The sequence below is a fragment of the Cyclopterus lumpus genome, chromosome 9, assembly GCF_009769545.1.
Source record: "Cyclopterus lumpus isolate fCycLum1 chromosome 9, fCycLum1.pri, whole genome shotgun sequence".
NCBI classification, from domain to species: domain Eukaryota; kingdom Metazoa; phylum Chordata; class Actinopteri; order Perciformes; family Cyclopteridae; genus Cyclopterus; species Cyclopterus lumpus.
The window spans coordinates 22,460,117-22,486,990 of NC_046974.1; the positions used below are offsets into that span (position 1 = coordinate 22,460,117).

The following is a 26,874-nucleotide window of genomic DNA, read 5'->3' on the forward strand; positions in this document are numbered from 1 at the left end:
AAACAAAAGCGTTGGCGACCGCCACATAAACATGGTCGAAGCCACGAGCTGCACCGAGTCCTCGCGGCTGATTACGGGGACTTCATAAGCCGTGTCTCCCGTTGCGTTATGCTAATGCCATTACTAAAGATAAACTTAAAATCAGTGTCTCATCACTGAAAAATCAAAATGCAATTAACTTAAAGGCACGAGCGGCCACCGCTCAGCATGCATCTCGACGGCGAACACGAGCTGCTCTGACACCAATGAGGTCAGACTGCAACACAACAAAGCCCTCGAGTCACGGCGCACAGCTAAACATATTAATTAAAGAGGTACTGAGAGATGAAGCGCTGCAGTTTCTGACGGTTTTCGGGCGACTGGAACAAAGAGCCGACGCTCAGGAAGACGCCTCCTCCTCTCCGGCGCTCCTCCGAAAGGACCTGAGGCGGAAGCAAACAGAAGCGCCGTCAGGACACACGCCACCGCAACGCCTTGATTTAGTAACCGTTATTTGAACACTGGGAGCTCGGAGCCTTTCTTATCTTTAGTGTTGCGCTTGTGTTTTTTTTATTGCACAAAAAAAAATAAAAAGACGGACGTAATAACAGAGATAAAAACAAGACCTCCAGAAAAGTCTGAAATGAGATGAAATGGGGCGACAAACGTCAGCCTTTTCTTGTTGTTTTCCAGGTGCATAAACACTCAAAGCAGCCCCCCCCCCCCCCCGATTTCACCTGCAGATCTTAGAAATCAAGTCGTCTTGACATCAGAGTGGAATTAACTGTGGAAACCGTAAAGACGAGCCTGATTCCTGATAACGACCACTTCTGACTGGCAACCGTGATAAGAAAATTAATAATGGCTTCATGAGATCTTCACAGATATATGGGTCAATGATGCTCTATTTTTAAAAAGGCAGTGATTCCCAACCCACAGACTGAGGGATGCACACGCCGTCTACTTTACCCACTTTAGTGGTAAATTGTTTCGAAACCCTGATGAATATATCCATGGATGTAATAAAAAATAATAATACAAAGGCTGCATTAGAGTTACGAGGGAGCTGCGGTGTCCTCCATCTTTATGACAAGTATCGGCGTGTTTCTCTTCGAGTTCTCAGATTTTTAAGTTGTCCTTCGCCTGTTTTATTATTCCCTGCTGTGGTTTGCAGAGTCGATGCAGATGGAGATAAAAGACGCTCGTAATCAACAGTTTGCCTTTCTTCTTACACTTTATGAAAAAAGAAATTAAAAAACTTCCCCGGACAGAAAAACTGCCGCAGCCTGTTAATGCATCACGGTAAACTTCATCTGGTCTCGTCAGAGTTGAATCCTTGGTTCCTTTTGTCTGAGTGGAGTGTTTATTTTATTTTTATATCAGGTCGCCTCACAACTCACAGGGAAATTAAGGAAATATGTCAGAGGGATCCTCAAAAGTAAGAACAGGTTCCCCGCATTCAACATGCTCATCTTACTCAGCACTGCAGTAATATCAGCAAAATGTACTTTGTTGTTCGGTAGTTATGGGAAATAAACGTAGCCGCTTTCTTGCCGGGAGTTAAATGAGGAGAACGGTACCACTAGCCTAGGTCTGACCAAAGATCAGAGGGACTACCAGCACCTGAGAAATAAGCGTGCAACATCTTTCATATCAGCTGGATAGTTTAATATACAACAAGAAATCCTATTTTAGAAGCTGATCATGTAATGTGTGTGTAAAATAATTATCCATAAAGTAGCTACTGACTACAGCTGCCAGATAAATGCAGTGAAGTAAAAAGTCCAAAGTTGTGTTGGAGTTTTTGAGCTTTGGAAAATGTTCCTTCTGTCCTACTCTCAATACTGTGCATGAACTCATCATGTGTTGAGAAGCTGCTGCTCGGCATGAAATGGATGTACTTCAGTTTGTGTATGTCAAATTTGTACTTCAGTACACTGCAGATTCCAGCTATTTAAATTTAATCTGTTAAAAAGTGGATTTCAGATAATTTATGAATGTTATGAAAAGCAAATTACATCCTTTATAGTTAAAAACATAATGCTGGTAAATGTAAAATAGATAGACAACATGAATAGGATGATAGGTCCCCAGTAGACTTTTCTTATCAAAGCCTAAAATGTGAACTAAAACCAAGAGATGCCTGCGCTACATCTTCCCACATCTTTTATTTAAAATCGCTTGTGTCCTTGGCTCAGTGAATTCTCTTTAGAGATTGACATTTCTGCCTCAAACATGATTGGATATGGCTGGCTCGGGTCGGGCTCAGTTTCTCTCTTGTTGGAGCAAAATCGGATTGGATCCCCGCTCACGCCGAGCTGGAAGCTCCAGAATGTTGTTGGAAAAACTGCCAGCTGCTGATTGATTATTAGCAGTTATCTCAGTATTTGGAACGGATCAATGTTAACACTTTTTTATTTAGAGTTGGACTGCACCTCCACTTCTGAGTCAAGCTGTAATTCTTGGCAGACCCGACACATTTAAAAACGCACACACACAGGCTGTCACTCACCCCCAGGTCTATTAGCGATCTAACTGCAGTGTGGGCAGCCTCCTCCGAGCAGCTCTCTGTGAGATCAGCACAAAGGCACTCAAATCAAAAGAACAGACAGATTTCTAATAAAATAAAAAAAACAGGTCGAGATAATGAAACACAGCAGTTACAAGTGGGACTGATGAGTTTTTTTATAACGTGCATTATTGAAGAGTGTCTCTGCTGACTTGTTACACACTGAATCAGTGGGAAATAGAAGATCTTTGTGTGGGTGTGTGCTCTTGGGGGGGGGGGGGTTTGTTTGAGGCTCACCGTAGTGCTGCTTCCTCTGATCTGCTGCGTCACACAGATGGGAGTGCATCTGAGCCACGAACTCTGCCTCTGAAACACACAGCGCGCCATCATCGGGTACACTTCATGACTGGGGGAACACTGCAAACGGCTCAGGGTGAAACATAAGTATCAGAGACACGGAGAACGCCATCAGCATTCATTTTTGACTTGATGTGGAATTCATTTACGAGCTCCTCCGGTTCATTGCTTTGAAAAAGTGGTGAAATACTTTTACACGTTTTAAACAATTGTGTGTGTGTTGCCAACCCTCCGACACCAATCAAAGATGAACGCTGTTCCTGAGACGTACATACCTGGCAGAGGAGTGGGCAGGAGGTCCAGACAGCTGGTCGCCCAGCACAGCGCCCTCATGTGACCAGCTAGCATACTGCTGAGGAAGAAGAGCATCTCTGGACACTGACTCGGCTGGCTTATCTGGGAAAAGTGGATAGAGGTGGATGCAGGAATAAAAATAAGACATTTTCCGCTACAATGAGCACACATCGAGCAAGTCGCTGTCAGTTGGCCCCAGAAAGTCATACGGCTGCAGGACATGGAGGCACAAAATTATAAAAAAGCAACACTTGCTCGAGCGGCACACTTACATGTGGGTCCAAATGTCCGTGCTGGCCATATTACAGAATAACCAAAAATGAGCAATAAGGACATAACTCATTTTAATGTACATTTAATTTGAGTAGTAAATAGTTGTTTATGCTGTTGTTTCAAATGCCCCTTTACACCTCTTTTTTATAACCACATTTAATTTATAATTTAGTTTTGTGCTTATCCATGAATTTATTCCAAGGGTTTTTATGTCCCGTAATCAGTGATTGTTTATTAGGCGAGGAGAACTTTATCCTCCTCAAATCTCCGCACACTACTAGGGTTGTCACGATACCAAATTCTAACTTCGATACGATACCTGCCATAAATATCACGATACCCGATACATACGATACGATACCAGAATTCGATACGATACTGGTATATTTATCTATAATAGTAATAAATAAAACATCTGTATGGTTCCCTATTTACCAGCTTGGTCCTGCCCAGCTTTTTGAACACTTAACAAATGGCATTAATATTAGTATTAGCCTACAGCAAGATGTTAATGTAAACTACATGGTGCCATCATAGCATTGATTATACACAGCAGTGTAGGCCTTTTGTCTGTATCTGACCAGATGACTACATAGTTCCTTCCATAAGTATGAGCAATTGGAGAGTTCATATTGTATCTTAATTCATGGAATAATCATTTTTCCTTAACTAAAACAAAAAATAATTAAAGCTGCGAGCAGCAATGAACGGGTCCTCGCTCTTCCACGCCGGTCGAGGGCGTCGGCGGGACGCCGACCTGCTCGGCCGAGAACGCGGGGCCGCCGGTCGTGCGTTTTACCGTTTGTCGCGTAACCCCGATATTCACGACGAGTTTGGGGCAGATTCGAGCAAGTCTAGTTGAGCCAGCAGGTGGCGCTCTGACTACGACTGAAATTAGACTTGTGGATATCCTCAGGCCGTGACTTGTAACAAGCATGACGAGTTTGGGTCAGATTAGAGCAAGTCCAGTTGAGCCAGTAGGTGGCGCTTCAAATATGAGTGAAATTAAGCTCGTCGATATCCTCCGGCCGCGACTTGTAACAAGCACGACAAGTTTGGGTCAGATTTGAGCAAGTCCAGTTGAGCCAGTAGGTGGCGCAATGAGAATGTGAACATATACATGCACCATGCGTCTCTACGTGAAGTGTAGACCATGTTGTGTAATTTTCATGCATTTTTAGGCTTATTTGTTTTGGCCAGTAGGGGCACTTTGAGAATGTGAACAGATACATGCATTATGTGTCTCTAGCTCAAGGCCTTCTGATCATCCTGGAAAGAAGATTGAAGTCGATCGGATGTTTTTTGTGGGAGATAACAGTAAAATAATAACGGCAAAAAGTGGCAAAAACGAGAGAAAAAAAACGCGAAAAACGGGCAACTTCGGCAATTTATTGTAGCGCCCCCTAGTGTTCAAATCACACAAGATTTTTTTTGAAAGTTAAGGCATGCCATGCGCACCTAGGAAAAATGTTTTAAAGTGATTAGTCCCAATAGTGTTGACGCTATGAGCATTGAAAAACAAGACACGCCCCTAAGATGTTCATTGGGTCATAGATCCTTACCACAATGAGATATAAAAAAAACTGTTGACATTTTCTAGGTCATCTGGCTTCAATGATTTGATTGATATCATGTTTTGTTGATTTGAACCAAGCATGTAGTTAAGAATGTCAATTTTGTGTTTTTCACAAAATTCAAAATGGCGGAAAATCTAAGTAGACGGACCTTAGGGGTCTGAGAGGCTTTTTTGTAGAGCAGGTGGATATGTATGAAAAATTTCAAGTCAATCGGACATTCTGGGTGAGGGGCGTCGCCGGTCAAATTTTGAGGGGGCGCTAGAGAGCAACTATGAATGTAAAAAATGTGACTCCTTGATCGGATGGCTATTTTCACCAAGCCTGACAAGCTTGCCAAATTTGAGCGGTTTTCGTCGCTGGCAAATACCCCCAAAATGCGCCCAAAAAGCGGAATAATAACAAACTCAATAGGGTCCTCTCGGACTGACTTCGTCAGTCGCTCGGACCCTAATTAGCTCAATCCACCAGCATGTAGCCATTTTGCATCAATTGTGTTTCATTTAGTACACGTGCATTGTGACCTCATGATCACATAGGCTTAGGTTAAACTAGGCTAAGGCTACAGTGTTAGGCTGTATGTTGGTGAGCTTAAGGTTTGCATCATGTTTATAATCACATCTGCTTACCTGTCGTTCTTTGAACTCTTTGAAAAGTTCAGGGTGTCTGTCTGAAAGTTGCTTTGCCATGTTTGACACATTGCTCCCTGGTCTGAGTGGCTTTGAAACACGTTTCGCAGACGGGTTAAAAGCCCTTGACTAACCAGCAGAGTGTGTGTGTTTCCAGATTTCGCTTCTGGCATCTTTTTTTCCCAAAAAGTCTCAAAAGCTCCGGCACGTGACGCCATGTTGTCTCCCCAGCGATCATCGCTGTGAGTGAGGCAGCCCCGCCCCCTTTGCAGTCAACGCGCTGGGCAGCATTAAAGGAGCGGAGCAGTGCGTGCGCTTTGATCGTGCGCTATTTTAATAAAGTACCGATTCTAAAAATATGCAAAACCGTATCGTTTTGAACGCACTGGTACCGCGGTACCTTTTTAGTATGGGTACACCGTGCAACCCTACACACTACACGTCCAAAGGTAAGCTGACACTCGAGCAGTGCACCCATGTGTGTGATGTTGAACACCTCGTTCCAAATTCATGGGATTTCACTCTTCTGCTATAAACAGCTTTTGCTCTTCTAGCAAGGCGCTTCACTAGAATTCAGAAACTGGCTGCAGGGGACTTTGCTCCCACTGAGCCCGGCTCACACTCGGGGTTCAAAGTCATTCCAAATGTGTTGCATGGGGTTGAGGACAGGGCTCTGTGCGGGCCAGTCAAGTTCATGCACACCAAACTCAGACAAACATTTTATTCACGGCTTCATCTAGTAATGAGGGAGACAAAGAAATCCCTTCATAAATTGTTAAACACTGTGTATGGGGCCATTATAAACATGTAATATGGAACTATACGGGGACTAAGTTTGTAATGTAGAGTAAAATTGCCTTGGTCATTACACATCCATACAACACCCTTATGAAGGATGGATGCTCATGCCGATGCTGCAGCAGATACAGATCGCTCTTTGCTGTTGCTAACGGCCCTCGTTTAGTGTTTGAAAAAATTATTCATCCAGCACATATCCAGATTTCCTACCAAAGTCATATTTCATTCAGTGGGACGTGCTGAATGGAACTCATCCAATTTTTCAATGAGCAGCTGCCATTTAATCAATCAACTCAATCGGCGTTAACACAAACATTGTGTTAATGTGTAGCACTCAGAGGCTTCGATGCGCAGTAGAACTTAAAACAGAGAGAAAGAGAGAGCTGTTTATAGGAAGAGTTGTAAAAAAAAAAATAAAACGCATGGAAATCCACTCGCAGTATAATAACTAGACAAGTCAACTAAACAGATTGAAAAAATGATAATAATACTTTGCACAACACGGCCCCAAAAGAATATGATAGCATGTTAAGAAAGAATAATATATGAGCTCATCACGTTGATCGTATCAGGGTATATGCTATCCAATAAATTAATATAAATGATCAAAACACAGAAATCTTTGATATAGTTGGGGGGGAGGGGAGGGGGGGGTTATACAAATATTTGTTTTTCTGTAGGTCATGAGTATGTACACAACCATAAACATCCCAGCCACCTCAGGGAATATATTCCTTCTCGGCTTGCAGAGCTGGTTTAACATGAATAACTTAAGAAACACAAACGCAATAACAAGAGAAAAAGAAAGTGTGATTGCCTCTGGAGAACAATGTTCTACAAGGACAGTGAACACAATTACACTTTTAAAAGTTCAGGTGCTCTGTGTAAATCGTTAAACTTTGAGCGAGGCCAGGCTTTTCCCTGAGAGTTTGTCACTATAGCAGCTCAGCGTGCTTCTTGGGACCACCCGAAGTGTCTAAAGTGCTGACTGATAACAGGTATGGAGGTCTGCTCTGACCCCGCTCAGGGCCTGAGCCGAGGGCAGCAGCACCGGGAGAAGAACAGCGAGTGCATAAGATGGAGAAAGCTAAAAGGTTCAGAGTAAAGTGTAAAGACACTGATGAGGCTCTTCCTCACGGACGAAGCTGAAGGTGGATACCGAGGTGGAGATGGCAGCAGTTTTACTGGGCTTTTACTTGCGGCTCAGGTACCGCAGTTACAGTGTTCTGAAAGAGTCCAACTATGGCTGTAGTGGATGATCCCAGTTGGGTGAAAAAGGCTGCATAAATAAAGCAAAAAGAGAGATAGTCCACACACAGAATACTCCCAGGCTCACAACTTTGAAGGTCGGCTCGCTACTCGTTTTTTTGGAGCGCTTGCAATATTGAGTGTATGGACTCGTTTTCACTTGCATGTCAAGATTTGGACCATTTATTTAATTGTGTGGAAAAAAATGGTCATTTTCTGATTTCTCTAGTCACTAACGCAAGTGTTTCCTGTTAGATTTGTCATTGTAACATTTTACACAAACATCACAGTTTGTTTAAAACAAACAATCCTTAGTGTACCTTTAAATATCACGGTGATATTATTTTTGTTATTACATAAGATGTGCATTTCTTGGATCCATGTGCTTTGATTGCTGCTCTCTCTCTTGATACAGTTTCACCCCAAAGTCACTTTGTGGCGTCGGTAACGGACGCGCCTGCACTTTCAACACCGGCTGTTTGGTCCCATTGGAAGCTGGGAAGCTTCCTCGTGTCGCTTTGACAAAGCACATATAACACCCATGACAGTCGGCCTTCTTTTAAAGATGACACATGCTGCTAATTGACATTCAGGTTACGTCACGCAACTGTGTAGGTGCTTTTGTAATGGAGATTTAGTTACTTCAAAGTTCCTTTTCATGTGTCATCTTTTGGAAGTCGGCAAGCATGACATTTTTCCTGCATCTAACCTTTGATGCTTCACTACCAACAGCTGTAGGAACGCAGGCCCTGCTTCTCTGTACCTTGTAGGAACGCAGGTCCTGCTCCTCCATGTCACAGTCGGAGTCGCTGTGATAAGGGTCGTCAGAGGTGGTCCAGGTCAGGGCGCCCTCCTTCTTCCAGAAGTCAGAGATGGGAACGTCTCTGGGAATCTACATAAGAAAAAAAAGAAAAAGACAGCAGCATTTCAGACTGTAACTCTTCTTGGTAAGAACCTCTGTGACCGACTTCAAATCTTGATCTGAGTGTTTGAGTCTTATGCTGACATTTTGGGTGCAACGTAGAATACCTTTCATAACACAAGACTGCTGACACCAAATTCCACTATTAACAATAGTCAATAGTGGAATTTGGTGTCAGTCTTTTCTTACGTTGAGCTCCGTGTTTGGTCTCCATCAACTCCTAGTTGAAAAGATGTCTCTTTAGCTGCTAAATGTCCACCAGCTAGTCGCTGTCTGCCATGTGGTGCTGAACGGGTAGTTCATAGTGGGGTATATAGTTTATAATATAATATATATAAATAAATAAATAAAATAAACTTTGAAAAACGGGGGAAAAATATATTTTCTTACTTCTTCCATGGTCAGGATGCCACAGCGGACCAGACTGTCAACTGCATCCAGAGCAAAACTCTGGGACGACTGACAGGGCTGGAGAGAGAGAGAGAGACAAAGAAAGAGAGTGAGCGTGAGACAGCACTACAACTATCTACCTACTAATACTCTAATAAATTTAGAGGAAAAAAAAGTATTTTAGGTGCATCTATCTCTCCTGAAGTCGGTGTGCAACAAGCTCTGTAGTTAATCCGTCCCATGCTGCTTAGGAGGGTATTCATCATTATTTAAAGTCGTTATTATAACATTGCATATTATTTTTAATTTATTTCTAATCTTCATCTGTCAATGTGAACCATTTTCCACACACCTCTATGAAGTTCAGAGGGAGACAGCTGACAGAGAGTGTAGTAGAGACGTAGCGGAGATCAGAGGAGGAGAATGAAAGATGACCGGCAGGAAGGTGAGACCAGGCGCACCCTTTTTTTTTCGGTGAGGAATGAGGGGAGAAAAAAAAAAAAAGCTCAGAGCAGGAGACACAAGAAAGTGCAGCTGCCGAAATGAAAGCTAGGCAAACAGAGAAAGGAATCGTATTTCTGGCTCGGATTTGGAGCCCTTTAAGTCAGCCTGATGGAGCACGAGCACGCGCACACACACACGCGCACGAGCACGCGCGCGCGCACACACACACACACACACACACACACACACACACACACACACACACACACACACACACACACACACACACACACACACACACACACACACACACACACACACACACACACACACACACACACACACACACACACACACACACACACACACACACACACACACACACACACACACACACACACACACACACACACACACACACACACACACACACACACACACACACACACACACACACCTCAATTCAAAACCATACTCTGCCTGAGATAGAGGCAGCAGAGCAGGATGAATGGCTGTTCAGCTCCATTAAACATCCATTGAACGAGGCACACTGTGTGTGTGTGTGTGATATGAATTCCTACTCACTGGCATGAAGCCTGGCGGCAGGAGATGGCAGAGCTGCAGGGCTCTCTCCGTCAGCTCGGACTGGCAGAGCACCACATTGAACTCCATGTCCCCGTTGACCTGCTCTCCATCCACGCCGTCGCTCCTCACCCTGCTGCTGACGCCACTGCAGACCACCTCGCACAGCATGGCCGACACCGCACACGCTAGGAACACACACACGCAAACATTTGATTATTTGCTCTAAGACAAAATACAACAGCATGTGGAGACAAATCTGGGTACGTGTCTTGCCCAAGGACACATCGACATGGACTTGCGTAGCTGGGGAATCAAACCGCCACTCCTCTGATTGATTCGTAGACTGCAGTTTTGAAGCCTTGAGTTTCGTGTTTTGTCCGTTGCCATTTGGACTTTTTGCTACCAGTGAACGGAAGTGACCAGATCTGGAATGCGGAAGAGTGACGTAGAGATGCTGTGACTCTAAATGAGCCATCATTTACGAAATGAACATCATTCTCTATTGAAGAAGACTTGAAACTAGAGATTGAGACCATCAACTTGTGTTTACAATGTTTACTGAGGGAATAACTGAGTCATTCTTTCTTAAACTCCAATCTGACTTTCTTCTGAAACCATGAGTTGACCCCTGCTGGTCAGTAGAGAAAATGCAATTCTCAAAAGGTGCTAACATTTTTATTGGTGGTTATTTCTTCCATGGTGGATGGCGGAAATGATAATGTTTCCACGGAGTAAAGCCACGGAGATAAGCGACGCCCCCTCTAAGGCGCGAATGAAGCGAATAAACCACAAACAGTTGGGCGAGTAAAAAGCATTGAGAATATTAGTAACACTTTTGGTGTGAACGCAATTGCTGCTGATCACCAAAGGTGTGGCCAAGTAGAACAAAAACGGAACTTGAAGTAAAGGATCGGAGTACATCTTTCACTACCGGATAGTACACAACAAAATATCATGACCTCGATACAGCATCCATGTATTAAACAGAACACAAAGGCTTTCAGCAGCACAAAGCCCACTGCCCACCAGCTTCACTTCCTATATGACCAAAACAAGGCATGCAGCAAAAATGAATCATGCAGGCCAAGTAGCTTCCACATTATTTTTAACTCCGGCAACAATGCTTAAATGGGTCTGCAGTATCTATGGCTCAGACTCAAGTACAATGTACAGGCTCAAGAAGGATGAGCAGCTATAACACTCAAGGCTTTCCGCGACTCGATGATTACCATACACTACTTTACTCATTATGCTTTTTACAACCCGATTGCCAAACAAGAACGCCAAAACTGGCCGATCCTTCATTACCCCAGATTATGTTCAATGCCAGTGTTTTCAAAATTCTCGCTCTCGACACGAACCGCAAGGTTAGGGAAAGATTGTGGTTATAAGCCGTGAAGTTGAAGTATGGTCTCATATCATTCTGCTCCATTGCGTCTCGAGTTGCTCACATTACATGTGCAGCACTTCATCGATCATCTCCGGCGTACTGACACGACTGGATCAGAAGAGATTATCATACAAAAGTGACAAAGGAAATCAGTCCAGCTAAAGAGCTGCATTGCCTTCTTTTTTCATTTCAGTGGATACAAAAAAGTGAGCCGCCGCAAGCAGTTTCCCCCCCGACACTGCTCGAAACTTTGCGTAATTTTAACATTCAGAATGTAAAGTACGTAAACTTTGAAAATGTCATGTTTCAAACAGATTTTCTACTGACATGCCAACAGTCGGGAGCCACAGCCAAGGCCTGGAGAACACAGGGTCGCAAGATGATATTTAGGCTTAAATGTTACAGGGAAAGTTTTGTCAGCCACAAAAAACACACGCATGCAAAGTCACTCACCGCCAACAGCTTCCAAAATAAAGGTGTGTGTGACAATCTGGGCCTGGAGGGCGAGGTGAAGCGAGGCAGCAAGAGAAGGACGGGGCACAATAGAAGGGTCTCTCCTGGAAGGTGGGAAACAGACAGTAATGGAGACAGAGGCGTCGCTGAAAGGGAAATTGGATTTTAGATAAGCAACACAAGTTTGCTGTGGAGCGCTTATCAGTGGTCTTGTTTTTTTGTTCTTTTTTCAAGAGACAGAAAAACAAACCGAGACGGCACTGCGGCTACGATGAGGTGAGGGGCGAGCAGGGAGAGGGAATAGCGGACCACCTCCTCCAAAACTCCCCCGAAACCCACGTCCTTGTTCCTGAACAGCAGCTCCTCCGTGAGCCAGGCCACATCACGACACAGGGCCGAGACGCTCACACCCTGCGGGGGGGAAGAGGGATGGAGAAGCTTTTGGTTCCAGAAGTGAGGCGCCAGTGTCGACCATCTGGTGACGTTACGTTCAGAGGCTGGTGGGTATGACTCAGAAATATCACTGTCACACTCTCATAAAACCAGCAGGAAAAACAATTCTGTTTATGAGCCTCTTGGAGTAATGATGGATCCTTGGTGGCACATTTTCAACTGTGACAGCACCAAGTGGAAAATTGCCCTGCCAGCACACCACCACGGGGGGGTGAATGCTGCATGTACCTTGCGGTGTCTGTACAGCAGAAGACTTGACACCAGACTGGTGGACATCACAGCTGTGCAGGAGGCTGCAGCTAGAAAGAGAGAGCACACCAACACACACAGAGAGAGCGATAATGCGGGGCAATTTGCATACCATTAAAACAAAAGTTTGTGAAAGTTTGTTTACGATTCAGCGGGGGAACATAATGCTGGACCTACAGAAGATGAGGTGGAGGACGACAGCGATGCTGAGGTCTCTCTCAGGATGATGAGGTGGCTCGTTGAGTTCAGACGCATAATGAGAAGAAGGCAGGAGCCACGACATCCGCCTCCGCCCAAACACACAGTCGGTCCTTGAGCGATGAAGAGTGAGACGAGGAAAGTGGAATCACTTTTTTGAAAGTTAGGATTTTCATAAAGTACGCTCTGGCGCGACCCTCGAGGATAGTTGTTTTCATTGTTAGCGGTGGAGTCTGCCGGTCCCACGCTGGACTCAAGTGCAGTTTAATCTCATTGCCCTCTGACTTACTGTTTACTTCTCCCTTTCTTTACGCTGCATCTGAGCCAGAGCTGTAACTGCTGATGAATAACCAAAGCGCCCTGCTGACGCCGCTCAACTGGCGAAACATTGTGTTTATACTGGGAAGAAGCTACAGGAAACTAAAATGAATTTCACATTGCGGTCAGCGTCTTTTTTGCTAAAATAAATACGTGGCCATTTTCGGCATTTCTTTGATAATGTGTCAGTTTTAGATGTTGCTGGTAATGACGGAACAGGAGCGAGAGGCCACAGTGAGCTGTTGAAAGGCTGCACACCTCCACCTCCTCAGCAAGGTCATCAACAGTTTGTTTGGTTGCACCGTAAACAGACACCCTCGCTGCCGCTTTGCAGTATTTCCGACAATGCTTACCGAGTGTTTCCGTACTAAACCCAAGTAAATCACATCTGTCGCAAAATCCAGCAGAGCTGAAATCTGGACATAGAGGAAGGATAACACAGCCGGTAAGAAAAAACCCACAGTTGGCCTTGTGCCATCTGGATGTGTCGCAGTAAATTGGATTCATTGTCAGGGGAGTTGCATAACAAATCAAGTCGTAATCAAGTATTATTCGCTCCAGCTGAAAGAAATTTGAAAAAGCTTCATTTAATTATATTACATGGGACATTTTCTGTAATGCTCAATTCGCTTTTATGACAACATTTGTGGGTAGGGAGGAAGGAACATCAGGTGCGTTTCCAGTAAAGGCTAAACGGCCATTTTGAGGGTTTAGTTGATGCCTCGACACCATGTTTCTGAGAAATAAACGGAACACCCAAGTGTGGGTAAAAACCACACCGTAGACACACTTCAGGTGCATACAGGCGCATTAAAACGGTAGCTACATCAATGCGAGACATTTTATGAGCTGCTTGTTTGAGGCTACGCTGGAGTGATCCGAGTGTGTTATTTATGAGTCTCAGCATGTGCGAGGGAGATACGCAGCGGTGTGTCAAACACAGCGTGTCGTATCTGGCTCTGTTAACACAAAAATCCTGCAGATGATGACAATGTTCGTCTCAGGCAAGAATAAAAGTATTTTGAATTTTCCTTGCCACCGCCCTCGTTTTAAGACATGGGTGCAGATACAAAATAAAAGAGGCTTTAGCAGCGACACAGTGTTGAGCTTGTTAATGATGTGGATGTACGCAAATGACTAAAACTGCTCACATACGTGCTGATAACAATCCAATCCTACTATCAGTCTCTGCCCCTTCTCATCTATCGCTTCCTGTGAGCTTTCAGGAGAATTAAATATACGAAGGGAGAAGCCCCCCCCTGTCAGAAACCAAGCCGAAATTGAGCGAGGATGTTATTTTTTTTCCGTTATCTTTTTTTCTTCTTTTTTCGCTGGCAGACTGTAATGTTGACGGTAATTGGATCAAGTCTAAGAGGATGAAAATGCTCATCAGAGCTCCCATCGCGTCTGTGCCAGATTTGAGGTTTATCTTCAAACTTTGAGAGAAAGTAACTTTTCGATTTCACAGATGTTAGATCAAACTTGATCCAAATCCGTGTTCCATTGAGGTTTGTCCACATAGAGTGTAAACACTCACTTGTGCACATAGGTGTGTACACGGTGGTGGGGGGTCTGATTACCTGTTGTTGAGGATAACAGGCAGCAACAGGTCCTGTAGGGGGAGCCATTTATCTACTCTGCACCTCCCCGACTCGCACATCTCCTACAGACAAAAAAAACAAGTAGAATGTCTAATCCATCCAATATTGGTTCTCCGGTGGAAACTAAGCAAGGAATATTCAACCAAGTTTGCTTTAAAACATTTAATCCCAACTATCATTGTTGCAGCCCACTTCCTCAGTTGACAGTTTACTGGGCACACCTACGCAAAAGTCCTGCAATAAATGCTACCTTGGTGGATGTTATAATGCTCAGTGGTTGTTTTTTTAACTGAGGAGCTTGTGGTTTCTCTGGAACAACAATGAATTATATTGGGAGATGTAACTATGCTCCACAACCAGAAGCAAATCTGGCTCTGTTCAGACAAATCTGTTCTCGACTACAAAATGTAAATCCTAGAAACAAAACAACCTCAACATGCAACTGTGGAAGCTAAGTGCGTTTCACCACTTCCAAGGTGAGTGTGATTTATAAGAAGGCTTATTCTTCTCCTGTCTAACCTCCACAAGATGATGTTTTCAAGGATAAGAAGTCTTTCTTTTCCTAAATTGTTGCTTTTTTTTTCTTTTGACGACTGAAGATCTTTAAAAATTATTCAAATGAAACAATCAGGGAAATGAACAGCACTTTTTTGTCGCACTACTCACACCCACTCTCTGTCTTGTGATGACAGACGTGTCTTAATTAAATGGCAAAATGGTCCCTTTTGTAAATCAGTGTGCACCTTGAGAGAAAAGGGCTGAGCGAAGTGGACCCTCACGCTTCCATCCGGTCTCCTCCAGAGTAGAGACCACATCCACTGAAACACAGAGCTTAAGCCAACCTGTGGGGAGAAAAAACACACACACACACACACACACGCACACACAGAGAGACAGAGAGAGTTAACGATGGTATCATAATGAGGCCTTGTCTTTAGGAGGGTCATTACGGCTGCGATACCACTAATGAGCAGGTCCTGACAGTGTTGGTACTAGAACTGTGTGTTCAGAACTGGATGACAGAACAAAATGATGAGGCGAGCACCTTATTATGGCAATTAACCGATTAACACCCACTCCCCAGTATCCTCTCAAAGCGCAGATAACAGAGGGCAAGACTAATGGAGACTAATAACAATCAATCTGCTTAAAAATAATGAAATGCAAACCTCAACTAATCAGTGAGCGCTGGCCGGTGAGAAATGAGCAAAGTTGTGAAACAAAACTTTTAAAAGTTGCACTCTGGATCATCAGTGGCCATTTGGTTTATTCATGCTCTCTATTGGAACTATGCTAAATTGCATCGTCTCCATCATGCCAAGTAAAGTCAATCAAATTCAATAGAATATGTCAATATTAATTGATTTTGGAACGTCGATTATTATTCTTTGTTCTATATGGTTTTGGAACTTAAGTGTCCCATAGTGTTTTGGGGATGTAAAATAGGTATTATGTTGCCATGGATTCAGTGAGTTACACTGTGTGCTACAACTTCAGCCCCGTTAGTTTTGCTTGTTTTTAGTCTGCATTTGTTAACATTTACACAATTAAAAGTAGTCAGACTGGATTACTTTGATACTTCTCAACGTGCCGAAGTTCTGGAGTTACAAGGACGTTTTCTTCTGTGATTTCTAAGCAGATTTATTAAGGGTTTATTATGAGATGCACATCAAAGGATACTTGATATCCTTGGGAGGTCTACGTGACATTGAATCTATAAATATGTGCAACTCCTCTGTGGGGTTGAGATTTGACCGAGTTATGACAGAGTGAGTACGATTGTGTCTCACCGCCTCGGCTGCAGCTCCAACGTGTTAATAATCGGGCCAAGCTATAATAACCAACTTCCTGTCGTTTTTAGAACTCCGGCACGTATCCGTCCCACCTCACGCAGCATTCTTTGCCTCAAGTCTTTTTCGGGGCGCCGCGTTAAACCAAACCTGTTCCCTTGCTCCTGAGGAGTTTACAGATGGCTCATATTAAGTGTTTTTTAGTGTTTGCTTGCGAGTGTGTGTTTACACCCCCCACCCCCACCTGTGTGTTGGTCTCGGGCACACAGTCGTAGGAGATGCCCACAGGCACCAGACTGACATCGGGGACAGATCCCTCTTTGATGAGTTGTGTGATGTGAGCCAGCCACCGGCCACCTTGGCCAGACTCCGCAGACACACCGACGCTTATCGCCTGGCCCTCATGTAGCAGTTCATGTACCAGCTGGGTGGAGGGGGAGAGAGGAAGATGGCAGAGACAAAGATCTGAAAAGTCTTGGCAGTATGGGACCAATTAACATAGAATGCCTATCCTGCATTTCTAAAATATACATAAGCAATATGGGGAACCAGACCTAGGAGGGAATACAAAGAGGCAAGAAAACAAAGTGTGGAGGGCAGCGGAGCGTGGAGAAGTCAAACTGTAGGAAGCAGGCAGGATAAAGAGCAGAAATAAAAAAAGGGACTACAGGGGACACTTCAGAGATACTCCCCTCACCCCAAGTACTGTTTTCATCTCACATACAGGGAAAATTCAATTACCATTGAGCGGCAGCTAAGCAGGCCTACCCTCAATAAACAATAAAGGTCTATTAACATTGAAATACAACCAATAAACAAGCCCGACTGCCTTCACACGCACAGCCAATATGTGTACTCCCATAAATGGTAAATGAAAAAAGAACTTGCTGCATTACTTATAAACAACCTGCTTATGTTCCACCGTGGCTGTCGTCTGGTAGATTGATGCCAGACTGGGCCTTGTTATTGAGCTGTATGGCACAATATTGATCTTAATAACGTCAGTAACTTCTCCAAATGAAAAGCGTCTTCAGGCAAACCGATACAATGCACAAAAGAGCTCCCTTGCCCGATACATCCGTGAAGGTATTGTCGATGAACAGGTGTTAGTCGTTGATAACAAATTGAAATAAATAGGAAGACAGCAATAGGCAAAGGTACAAGAGGAAAATGTGATGGATGCAGGAGGAGAGAGGAGTAAGAGCAGGGCGCTATTAATACAGACCACATTCATCTCTGAAACAAGGCTAAAAAAACACAAATTACTGTCCCATAGAAACAACCCGCTCAGACCTGCCAAGCTCACACAATCAAGCTAACCACCATTCTTCCCGTTTCTCCGCCCTCTCCTCATTGCTTTGTCACTCCAGCCAACTCCAAAGCTACAATCTAGGAAGCAAACCTCAAGCCCCTTGGTCATTTTGAGAATGAATAGAGAGTGGGATGAGACCAGGGGAATGAGGGAGAGGACGAGGAGGGGGAGAACAGACAGGTTGTATTCTGAGTTAGGAGCTTACTGTGATAAGTGAAATGAAAAGTGAGTATGAATTTGACCGAATGCACAAGCACTAAACAACCAAATTACAAAGAACGGAATCTTTTGCTTACCCTTCAATTTTATATAATTACCTGATGCTTTTTTTCTCAGCAAAATGCATTAGTAACGTGTTCTCTGATTTGTGACCGAGGGTTTTGTTTCTTGTAAACAGGATGTTTATTAGTTTACATGCGCAAAGAATGAGGAGCCGCTCCGATTGTCAGGCTGGAAAAGGATCGAACTGAGAGGATGTTTTTATTGCTCGTGACTCTCAGAAAGGGGAACACGAAACCGGAATTAGCTTATGACTGTTGAAGCGAGCGTTTGTAAGCGCGTCTTCCATTGACAGCGATACCTATAAAATAAATCTTTTTAGCTAAGCTACTGGCGTTGGCTCCAGGGATGGAGACGTCGGTGTGTCAGTTGGTCGGTCGGTTCATCACTTTGTATCTCATCTGAGGAGATGAGATACAAAGACCTCAGATACAGAGACCTCAGTCTCCTCAGCATCTGAGGAGACTGAGGTCCTTTGGGGTGCAGGGAGCACTCCTGAAGACCTTCTTCGACTCGGTGGTGGCATCAGCCATCTTTTATGGAGTGGTCTTCTGGTGCAGCGGCATCACAGCAGCTGACAGGAGGAGACTGGACAAACTGGTGGGGAAGGCCAGCAGCGTGCTGGGGTGTCCTCTGGATACTGTGGAGGTGGTGGGGGACAGGAGGATGATGGCCAAGCTATCGTCCCTGATGGACCACCCCTCCCACCCCATGCAGGGTACTCTGGCAGCGCTGCACAGCTCCTTCAGCCACCGGCTGATTCATCCCCGGTGTCTGGGGGAGAGGTACCGCAGGTCCTTTCTCCCCGCTGCTGTCAGGCTACACAACAAGCTGAGCTCCCAGTAGGCCACAAACACAATCACTTCGAACACTTTGGACTTCGCACTGAACAGCACTTTAGCCCAGTTGCCCAGTTGTGCAATACTAATACGTTTAAGTACTTTTTAAATTTAAAAAAAAATTATTTTATACACTTTATCCTATTTCTACTCCGTCTGTATATATAATATTCTTCTTGTTTTTTACTCTTTTATCTTAATTCTGTTATTATACTACTTGTTTTACTTATTACTGTGAGCAATGCTGCTGTAATCCTGTAATTTCCCCACTAAGGGACTAATAAAGGATTATCTTATCTTATCTTATCAACTGTAGGATGGATTGCCGTGACATTTGGTACATATATTCATGGTCCCCAGAAGACGAATCCTAATGTACTCTTGACTTTTTCATCCAGTGCCACCCACACATGCACACCTTCACCCATGGAGCTCAGCATGGCCTGTGGGTGGGAGTTTGACCCCCCACACATGCACACCTTCACCCAGTGAGGAGAGCATGACCTCTGGGTGGGAGGGGGATGATGACACACACACACACCTTCACCCATGGAACCATGAGGGTGACCTTTGTGGTTTGGGATGAAATAGATCAACTATTGCATAGATTACCACAAAAACTGAAACAGACATTCACGGTCCCCTCAGGATGAATTTAAATAGCTTTCGATATTACTTTGCAAATTAGCCTTTTAAGTTGTTAAAAACCTTAGTTAGTTCATTAAGAGCCTGGCTGTAGACTCTTTGCGATGTTAAAACGATCAACTGTCCGAGGCCCAAGCGCAAATTTTGGTTCTTGGGTCTTCAATGCCGAAGTACATTTTTACTTAAACCCTCAAATAACTACAATTAAATGAAATATTGCCACATCCTACCTGTCCTAAAAAGGGTAAAAAAAAACATGGAAAACTTACAGAGGTCATGATGGGTGAATATAGACTGTCCATCTCAGCATCCTGCTCAGTCGCTGCAGAAGGCGGAAGGAGGATCACTCCGACTTTCTGCAGAACTGATCTGTAGGATAAACACATAACTAGTTGCATTCAAGAAGCTTGGAGTGATGATGCATCTCAGCACCACATTTTAAATGAAGGCTGAGCTTAATATGAGGAATACAAGTGATCAATTCAGCATCATTGTGTCTGGTAAAAGGTGCTCATGCATTATTTAAAGGGGAAGATACTATTGTGTGTGTGTGTACCTTATGAAGGAGCTGGTGATGTGGAGGGGACAAACAGTGTATGGGACTCTCAGGTTGTGACAGAAGAGCACCAGAGGGATGAGAGCACAGTCCGCGGCGCTCTGACGCACATAAACATACATCAGCAGAGATCCCTGCATTACAGAAGAAAAGCAGCTTTTGATAAACGAGATTCTTCACATTACCATTCATTAAGGCGAACAATGGTGGACTGTGCGGAGGTGGCGCATTGGTTTGGAGTTTTTCTGGGGACTCGTATTCAATCTATATTATAATCAAGTTCCACAGGCTTTAGATTCTATCAGGAGAAAGGGAAGGAAAATACACTGATAATTTAAAAATGGCAGAGATACAAAAACTGTAAAATCGTATTATTTTTTTACACCAGAATAGTTAAGAAGGATCCAGGCAGAGATTATGGTTGTACGTGGTGAGTATGTTTAAGTGAACTGTAGAGGTTGGCAGCATACTGGGAGTGTTTGGTTCAAGGTCAGCCACAGCTCTGTTAATCTGAACAGTATGTGGCCCTTTAACTTTTGAGTAGCATTTATTTCTCCCAAATACAAATGTGGAAAATAAAATGAGAGGCCACTATCGCAAACTCAATTATATGTAGAGTGAAGTCAAGGCAGGGAGATAAAACATGATTGCACTTCATCACTTTTAATCACTTTAAAGTAATAAGGTCTGCAATAGAACAGAAATTTGCATTCGATATATCACTCTTTTTAAAGACAGGACGACAATGTTTTAGAAATGAATACTTTTTTAATTTGTGTTGATCATATTTTATCTACCTGGCAAACCAATCCCAGAAATCTCAAAAGACTATCATATGATTTCAAAAAATAAAATAAACCTCTTAATTTGTAAATAAACCAGTTTGATGAAGACACGCAAGTCATGGGGATACTTTCACATGCAACCGTGCCTGGTTATACAAATTAATTACAAGGTGAACATAGGTTTGGGGGTAACTTATAAAAATGATCTTAGTTCTGGATTTAGAGTTTCTCAATGTCCCATTGTTTACAGGTTTCATTTGGACAAATTAAAAAAAGAATCCCGAATAGACGGGACACCATCCACAGGGCAGAAGAACGCTGGAAATGTGCAGACAACCAGCATCCATAGAATGCGGTCCTGGGTGGCTTTGCCTTCATTTATGTAATAGACTGCATTTCAGTGAGCTCCAAACTAAAGCCATAGTTCACTGGAGTCATTCATGCCCATCTTGAACCTCGGCAACAGTAGCCTGACTTAAGATTTATTTACTTGCATTTAGTCAACCATGTAATTAGAATTGTGTAGTCTTCTGTAAAAAACTGACAATAATTAAGTATAACAAGAGAAACTAGAAAGTTGTAGCTATTTTCTGTTTAGTTTTTTTTAATACAGAATTTCAAAAGTAGTTTTACTAGTACTTTTACTTCACTGAAAAATTCCCTGACTGTATATTTTGTCTTTACCTTAAAATATGTGTACACACAGGGCTGTTCACCATCTCATTAGATGGCCGAGCACATCCTGAGTGTGTTGTAGTGTGCGTGGAGGGAAAACATCATGCTCGCGTAAAATGTCGAGATGAAAAGGATGCTTTCCATGTTTTGCATTGCGAGTCGACACCCTTTGGGGGCAGCAGTTCATGGTAGCACATTTAATCATCCGTGAATAAAATAAGTTTGGCAATTTCGTCTGCATATGCATGTGCGTGCTTGTAGATACTTGCACCTCTTGTGAGGCTCTGTGCAAAGCCGGCAGATGGTTGAGGTTAACTTGAACACTGCAAAACAGGGAGGAAAACATCTTCAGCATCACCCAGCTCAGGAATCTAGCCAGGGGAGGGTTAGAGTGAAGAAAGAGATGGAGGGGGAAAAAAAATAAAAAATTAATGACAGGAGATAATGACAGTAGGGGGACAATGTCCACAAGGGAATAAGAGACGGATAACGGTGGGAATAAGATATAGCCAAGAGGGGCTTTTGCTATTGGGCGTGGATGGAGTGAGAACATGTAAACAAGACAGATGGGAGTGTGACAACGTGAGGAGAAGAGGGATAAGGTCGAGAGAGAAACTGATGACATAAGGAAGACACAAACTGGAAAGCGATAAAGAGGGGTGCGTGTGTGTGTGTGTGTGTGTGTGTGTGTGTGGCAGCTGTAGATAGAGAAGGAGACAGAGGCTGTACATAAGGGAGGGTAGAAGAAAGACAGTGCAGGGCAGATTTTGAAGAGAGATTCCCACAAGCGGAAGGCAGCCTAAAAAGTTAATTTAAAGTCACAACTTTCCACATTTCTCTAGCGAGTAAAAACAGGTACTGTTTTTGTGCCCAAAGTCACTGCGCCCAATTTCAATTTGAACGCACGACATGCATCTTTTTCAGCGGCCGCGATCAAAGTGGGTTGTATGTCCTCCGCTACCTGCTCCACCAGGTTTCTTTTCTTTCTATTGTTGCCGTTTTATTTTCTCACTGTTCTGTTTTAGAGTAGCCAAACGACAGGAGTAAGTTTTGGGGGCATCCCGGGTGCCAGATCTAAAAGCCCTGCCTGTTAGTTTTTCTGCATGGACAATGTTACATTTGGTTTATAATAATTAAAATGCTCTTCGCCAGATCCCCGTGCTATTTAACGGCGACTAGCCACGCAATGCTGTTTTGCTGCTCTTGTCGCTCCTAGCGTGAACATAGCATGTTGTGTTATATTGTGTGTTTACGTTCCACATTTGGTTGTTTGTTTTTATGCCGCCTTGCTTGCAAAATGAACCTCACAACTCTATTTTCAAACCACACTGATGACAGAAGAATAAATCCTGTTTTATTTATTGTCACTTCTAAGTGAAAGGGTTGCTAAGTGCAATTTATTTATTTTTATAAACAAACAAACCAACCAACAAACACACACACGCACCTTAAGAAGCCAGGGGAGATGCAGATGTTAATGAGGGGGAGGAGTGGTGAGAGGTGGCTGAGCTGCCCTCGGCCGCCTCCCCCTTCGGGCGCTTTGTGCGCTGCTGTGAGCGCCTCCTTCACCCTGAAACACATGGTCACAGGACAGCAGGGTAAACACAAAGCCTCTTCAGTGAGACAACAACAACAACATGCCCGGGTAAAGAGGTCAGGTTACATAAAGGTTAAACTCAATCACACCCGAGGAGAGAAAACAACCAATAGGAACAAGAGGCGCATTGACGGGAGACAGGGAAAGTGTTCATTCTCTCTGCCCAGACCACAAGATAGCGGTTATTTTCTGTATCTTTTGTTTGTGTCTCTTATCACTTCTCCCACTCTCTGAAACAGCAGGGCCCCGTTTCATTTTCGGTATCTTCGCCTATCGTTTATTTACTCTCTTCAAGTATCTCTACTCCTCCTCTCACCCCTTGGGTACCTATTGCTCTGGCAGACTCTCTCCAGTCTGTTGCTAACAGGGCTGGCGTAAACCTTGCACCCACTCACGAACAGCGCGCAACACACCCTCCGCACCAGCCATCCGCGATACCTGCAATACAAAACACACAGAGGCAGCAATTGTGCATTGGTTGAGTGCACTCGGGGACAGCAGCAATTTGGCTGTTTGTTGGCCTGAACGCTGTGGCCTGAACGCTGTCATCAATACCTGGTGTGTGTCTCGTCAACGCTCAGCAGGTTGCGAAAGCCAAGGGAGGAGGTTTGTCCAAGCTTCTTGCGCTACACACAGACAGATGACATGGGCGTCAAGATCAACCCAGATAAAATCAATTGTATACATTTTTATTTATTCTTTTTAAAAAGGCACAAGCAGCTGACAGATGCCATCTGAATGGGGGCATCTACAGAGAAAGCGCAATTAAGTCCTGCCCCCCCATAGAGGGGAAAAATTATTTTCGCTCGCCACTTGTATCTTTTCTGAAATGTCAAAAAGCTGCTGTGCGGTGGGATGCTCTAACAACAGGGTTAAGAATTAAGTTTGTAAAAGCTGCCAAATTACAAGCTTAAAAGGATACAGGCAATAAGACGTGAAGCATTGTGTCTCTTAGGCTCACTATATTCCTTCGGTAAAGTATTTGGACGGTATAAAACCTGTGTTTCACACAGCTACGCAGTATTTCGTTGGCAAGGGCCGTTGCTAACTACGGTAGCATATATTATGTGGAGGGTATTAAATCATTTTAGTTAAAATTACATCTACTTGCATAAATTACATCTCTGGTAGACACAAGGTGCCAGAAGAATCCTTTGATGTGCTGAAATCTGATGTTTTTAGCTAGCTGCATGCACAAAGCGTCATGTGAGGTCAGTGTATTGAATTTGTTGGGATGGTACATAGTCTTATAGTCAACCTTTCCCCTCCTCTCCAGCCTGCTCCGGCCTCTACGCGGTACACTCACCAGGCTGTCTGGGGTGCACTGGTGGCAGCACTGGCCAACAGTCGGCCTGAACTTGCCCAGACAGGGAGGCACCGTTTTCAGCCTTTTCTTGATCTTCATTTCCCATGACAGCTGAGCGGGAAAGAATCAAATGCAAAATGAACACCACAAACTAAAAGGTTGCAACCACAGGTGTCTCTATTATTTTGTCCACCCATTTCATAACAGCGAGGGTTCAGCTAAATAAGAAAAACACCTCTAAATCAAAATTGTTTCAACATGTTTACCTTATTTTGAAGGTAGGCTTTATTCCAGACCGCATTAGTTATTGATAGTCTGGTGGAGGTGGTAATTATGGGCACTCTTGGCCTCTCTAACTCTGAAAAGTATAAGTCAGAGATGCCTGACCAGCATTAGTCTCTTTTCTGCAGTTTGGCACAGCCAAAAAAAAGGTGTTGATTGCAACATAAGATCAGGGGGAAAATCTGATTACTCACCTGCTGCATTTGTACACATTGATTATTATTTGGTTAATACAGTGCAGGTACTCTACCTGTTCTCTACCTGTGCACGCACGTACCAGAAATAACGTATTTGATTTCATCAGCACTGCAGAAATTTAACAGTGCTGGTAATAATAAATAAAAATATATATATTTAGACCCGGCCTGTAGCAATCAGTGCACATCAGGTATAACGCAGCTCATGTACTGACACGCAGGCCAGACTGCGTACTAATCAGACTTCAGATCTCCTGTAGCATGACGACTGCTGGTCAGTTGGACACATATTTCTGTGTTATGCAACGTTACCCATTAATTATCATGCAGCGTGTGCACGTGTGGGCTGTTACTGTGCCTAAAATGAGGTCTTAGCTTGGATTCAGACTGATTACCCTGTTTGGACGAAATTAGTTAATGAATCTCCAAAAATCAATAACACTTTCTCCTGGTTGAATGATGATGATGGATTCCAGAAAACGGAGCAGCTGACTGAATTAGTGCCTCGCCAAGGAACGGTCAATTTACAAGACAAAACATTAAAGTTGAACATTGTAATAAATTCAGCGCATAGTGTACCTTGTCTTATGAAAGCACAGGGACCCTTCTTATTTTACATGACACCTCATGGTTTTCCTACATTATGTGCTGATTATTGCCACAGACTGTATATAAGAAGAGGACGCCACTTATTGGTTTGTGCACTGACATTTTGAAGTCTTGAGTTTGACATTTAGGCCGTTGCCATCGTTTTAAAAAAAAGATTATATTTGGACTGCGTGATGTAAAATGCTGTATATGGCTCTGGTAGCAACCTGTCAATTAAAAGGTTGCCCTCCCCCCCCCTAAAGCATAACCTGCTTCATGGTCTATTTTACTATTTTTTTAGGATCATCATTTACTAAATAAACATCAGGCTGTATTGAAGAATACTTGAAACTAGAGATTGAGACCATATCGCTTGCAGGCTCCAGCTCCATATTTATGACAAAAACCGACACGAGAATGGCATCAACCTTCTCTTTTAACGGCAAATAAGAACATTTCCCAAAATATTGTTGGATTCCTTTAAAACATAAAATATCGTCACTCTCTGCTGGATGAGTACGATTCACTGATAAACCACATCCTGCGATTTGGAAAAACATCAAGCGGAGTGAAGCACATGTGTTCGTGCATGTTTCTCTCGTGATTGTGAAGAACAAAGCGTTTGGGATTGGTGCCCATGGGGTGAAGTAAGACATGTCTGTGGGAGAGAGTCATGCAGGCAGTGTTCTTACAGCAGGTCTATTTTGTTGGATTAGTGGAAGGATCACGTCTTTGTCTTTCCCATCATTCTTCTCATGCACCATGGTGAGCCCCCTGCAGACGTCAACTCAGCGTCCTGGCAGAGAAAAGACAGGAGGAAACAAATATATTGGACAGTGTCACGTTAAAACAATGCATTCTGGCAGTGTGTTGAGCAGTACAGGTCCTTTGGGAGCACATTGTGAGCAGGCTTTTTTTTTCATGAGCTTCACAATACAATACCAATTGTGTGACCTTTCAGGGGGCAGTGATAAAAAAATAAAAATGGCCTCTACTCTTCTATTTGAGAAAATAAACACATATCCACTTGCGCACACAAAATCTCAGTGTGACTGGTCCTGTGGCAGGAGAGAGCTGGTGGTGCTCACCAATCCATCACCCTGTGCCTCACAGCTACAATTTCGCCCATCTAACAAGCACTTTCTTCCCGGCTGCCACCCTAAATCCTCTCCAATGTCTACCTTTCCCTTCATTCTGTTCAGTTAAGGAGAAAAAAAGCTTCTCGCTGCTCGGTTTCTTCATTTCCTTTTATTGGACTGGTGGCAAACTTTCCTTTTAAAGTTTTGCGCCCCTTTATGTACGCATGAAAACCAGCACAGAACTGCCATTAAGAGATTAGAGATTGGGGAACTCAAAATT

General features: G+C 43.6%; 1 protein-coding gene across 1 annotated transcript; it reads right to left on the reverse strand.

Moving 5' to 3' along the window:
• Nucleotides 1-302: 302 nt before the first annotated feature.
• Nucleotides 303-26,279, reverse strand: gpat2 (glycerol-3-phosphate acyltransferase 2, mitochondrial). Its single transcript, XM_034541240.1, has 22 exons — nucleotides 26,208-26,279; nucleotides 24,449-24,559; nucleotides 23,698-23,768; nucleotides 23,470-23,580; nucleotides 22,993-23,115; nucleotides 21,817-21,916; nucleotides 20,086-20,219; nucleotides 19,799-19,898; nucleotides 16,699-16,878; nucleotides 15,408-15,506; nucleotides 14,644-14,726; nucleotides 12,725-12,858; nucleotides 12,527-12,597; nucleotides 12,096-12,256; nucleotides 11,846-11,949; nucleotides 10,003-10,187; nucleotides 8,974-9,051; nucleotides 8,425-8,553; nucleotides 3,121-3,241; nucleotides 2,786-2,854; nucleotides 2,492-2,547; nucleotides 303-422 (listed from the first exon to the last, which is right to left on the reverse strand). Exons 1-22 carry the CDS (start codon nucleotides 26,277-26,279, stop codon nucleotides 303-305), a joined length of 2,412 nt encoding a protein of 803 aa, XP_034397131.1.
• Between the last annotated feature and the right edge of the window lie 595 nt (nucleotides 26,280-26,874).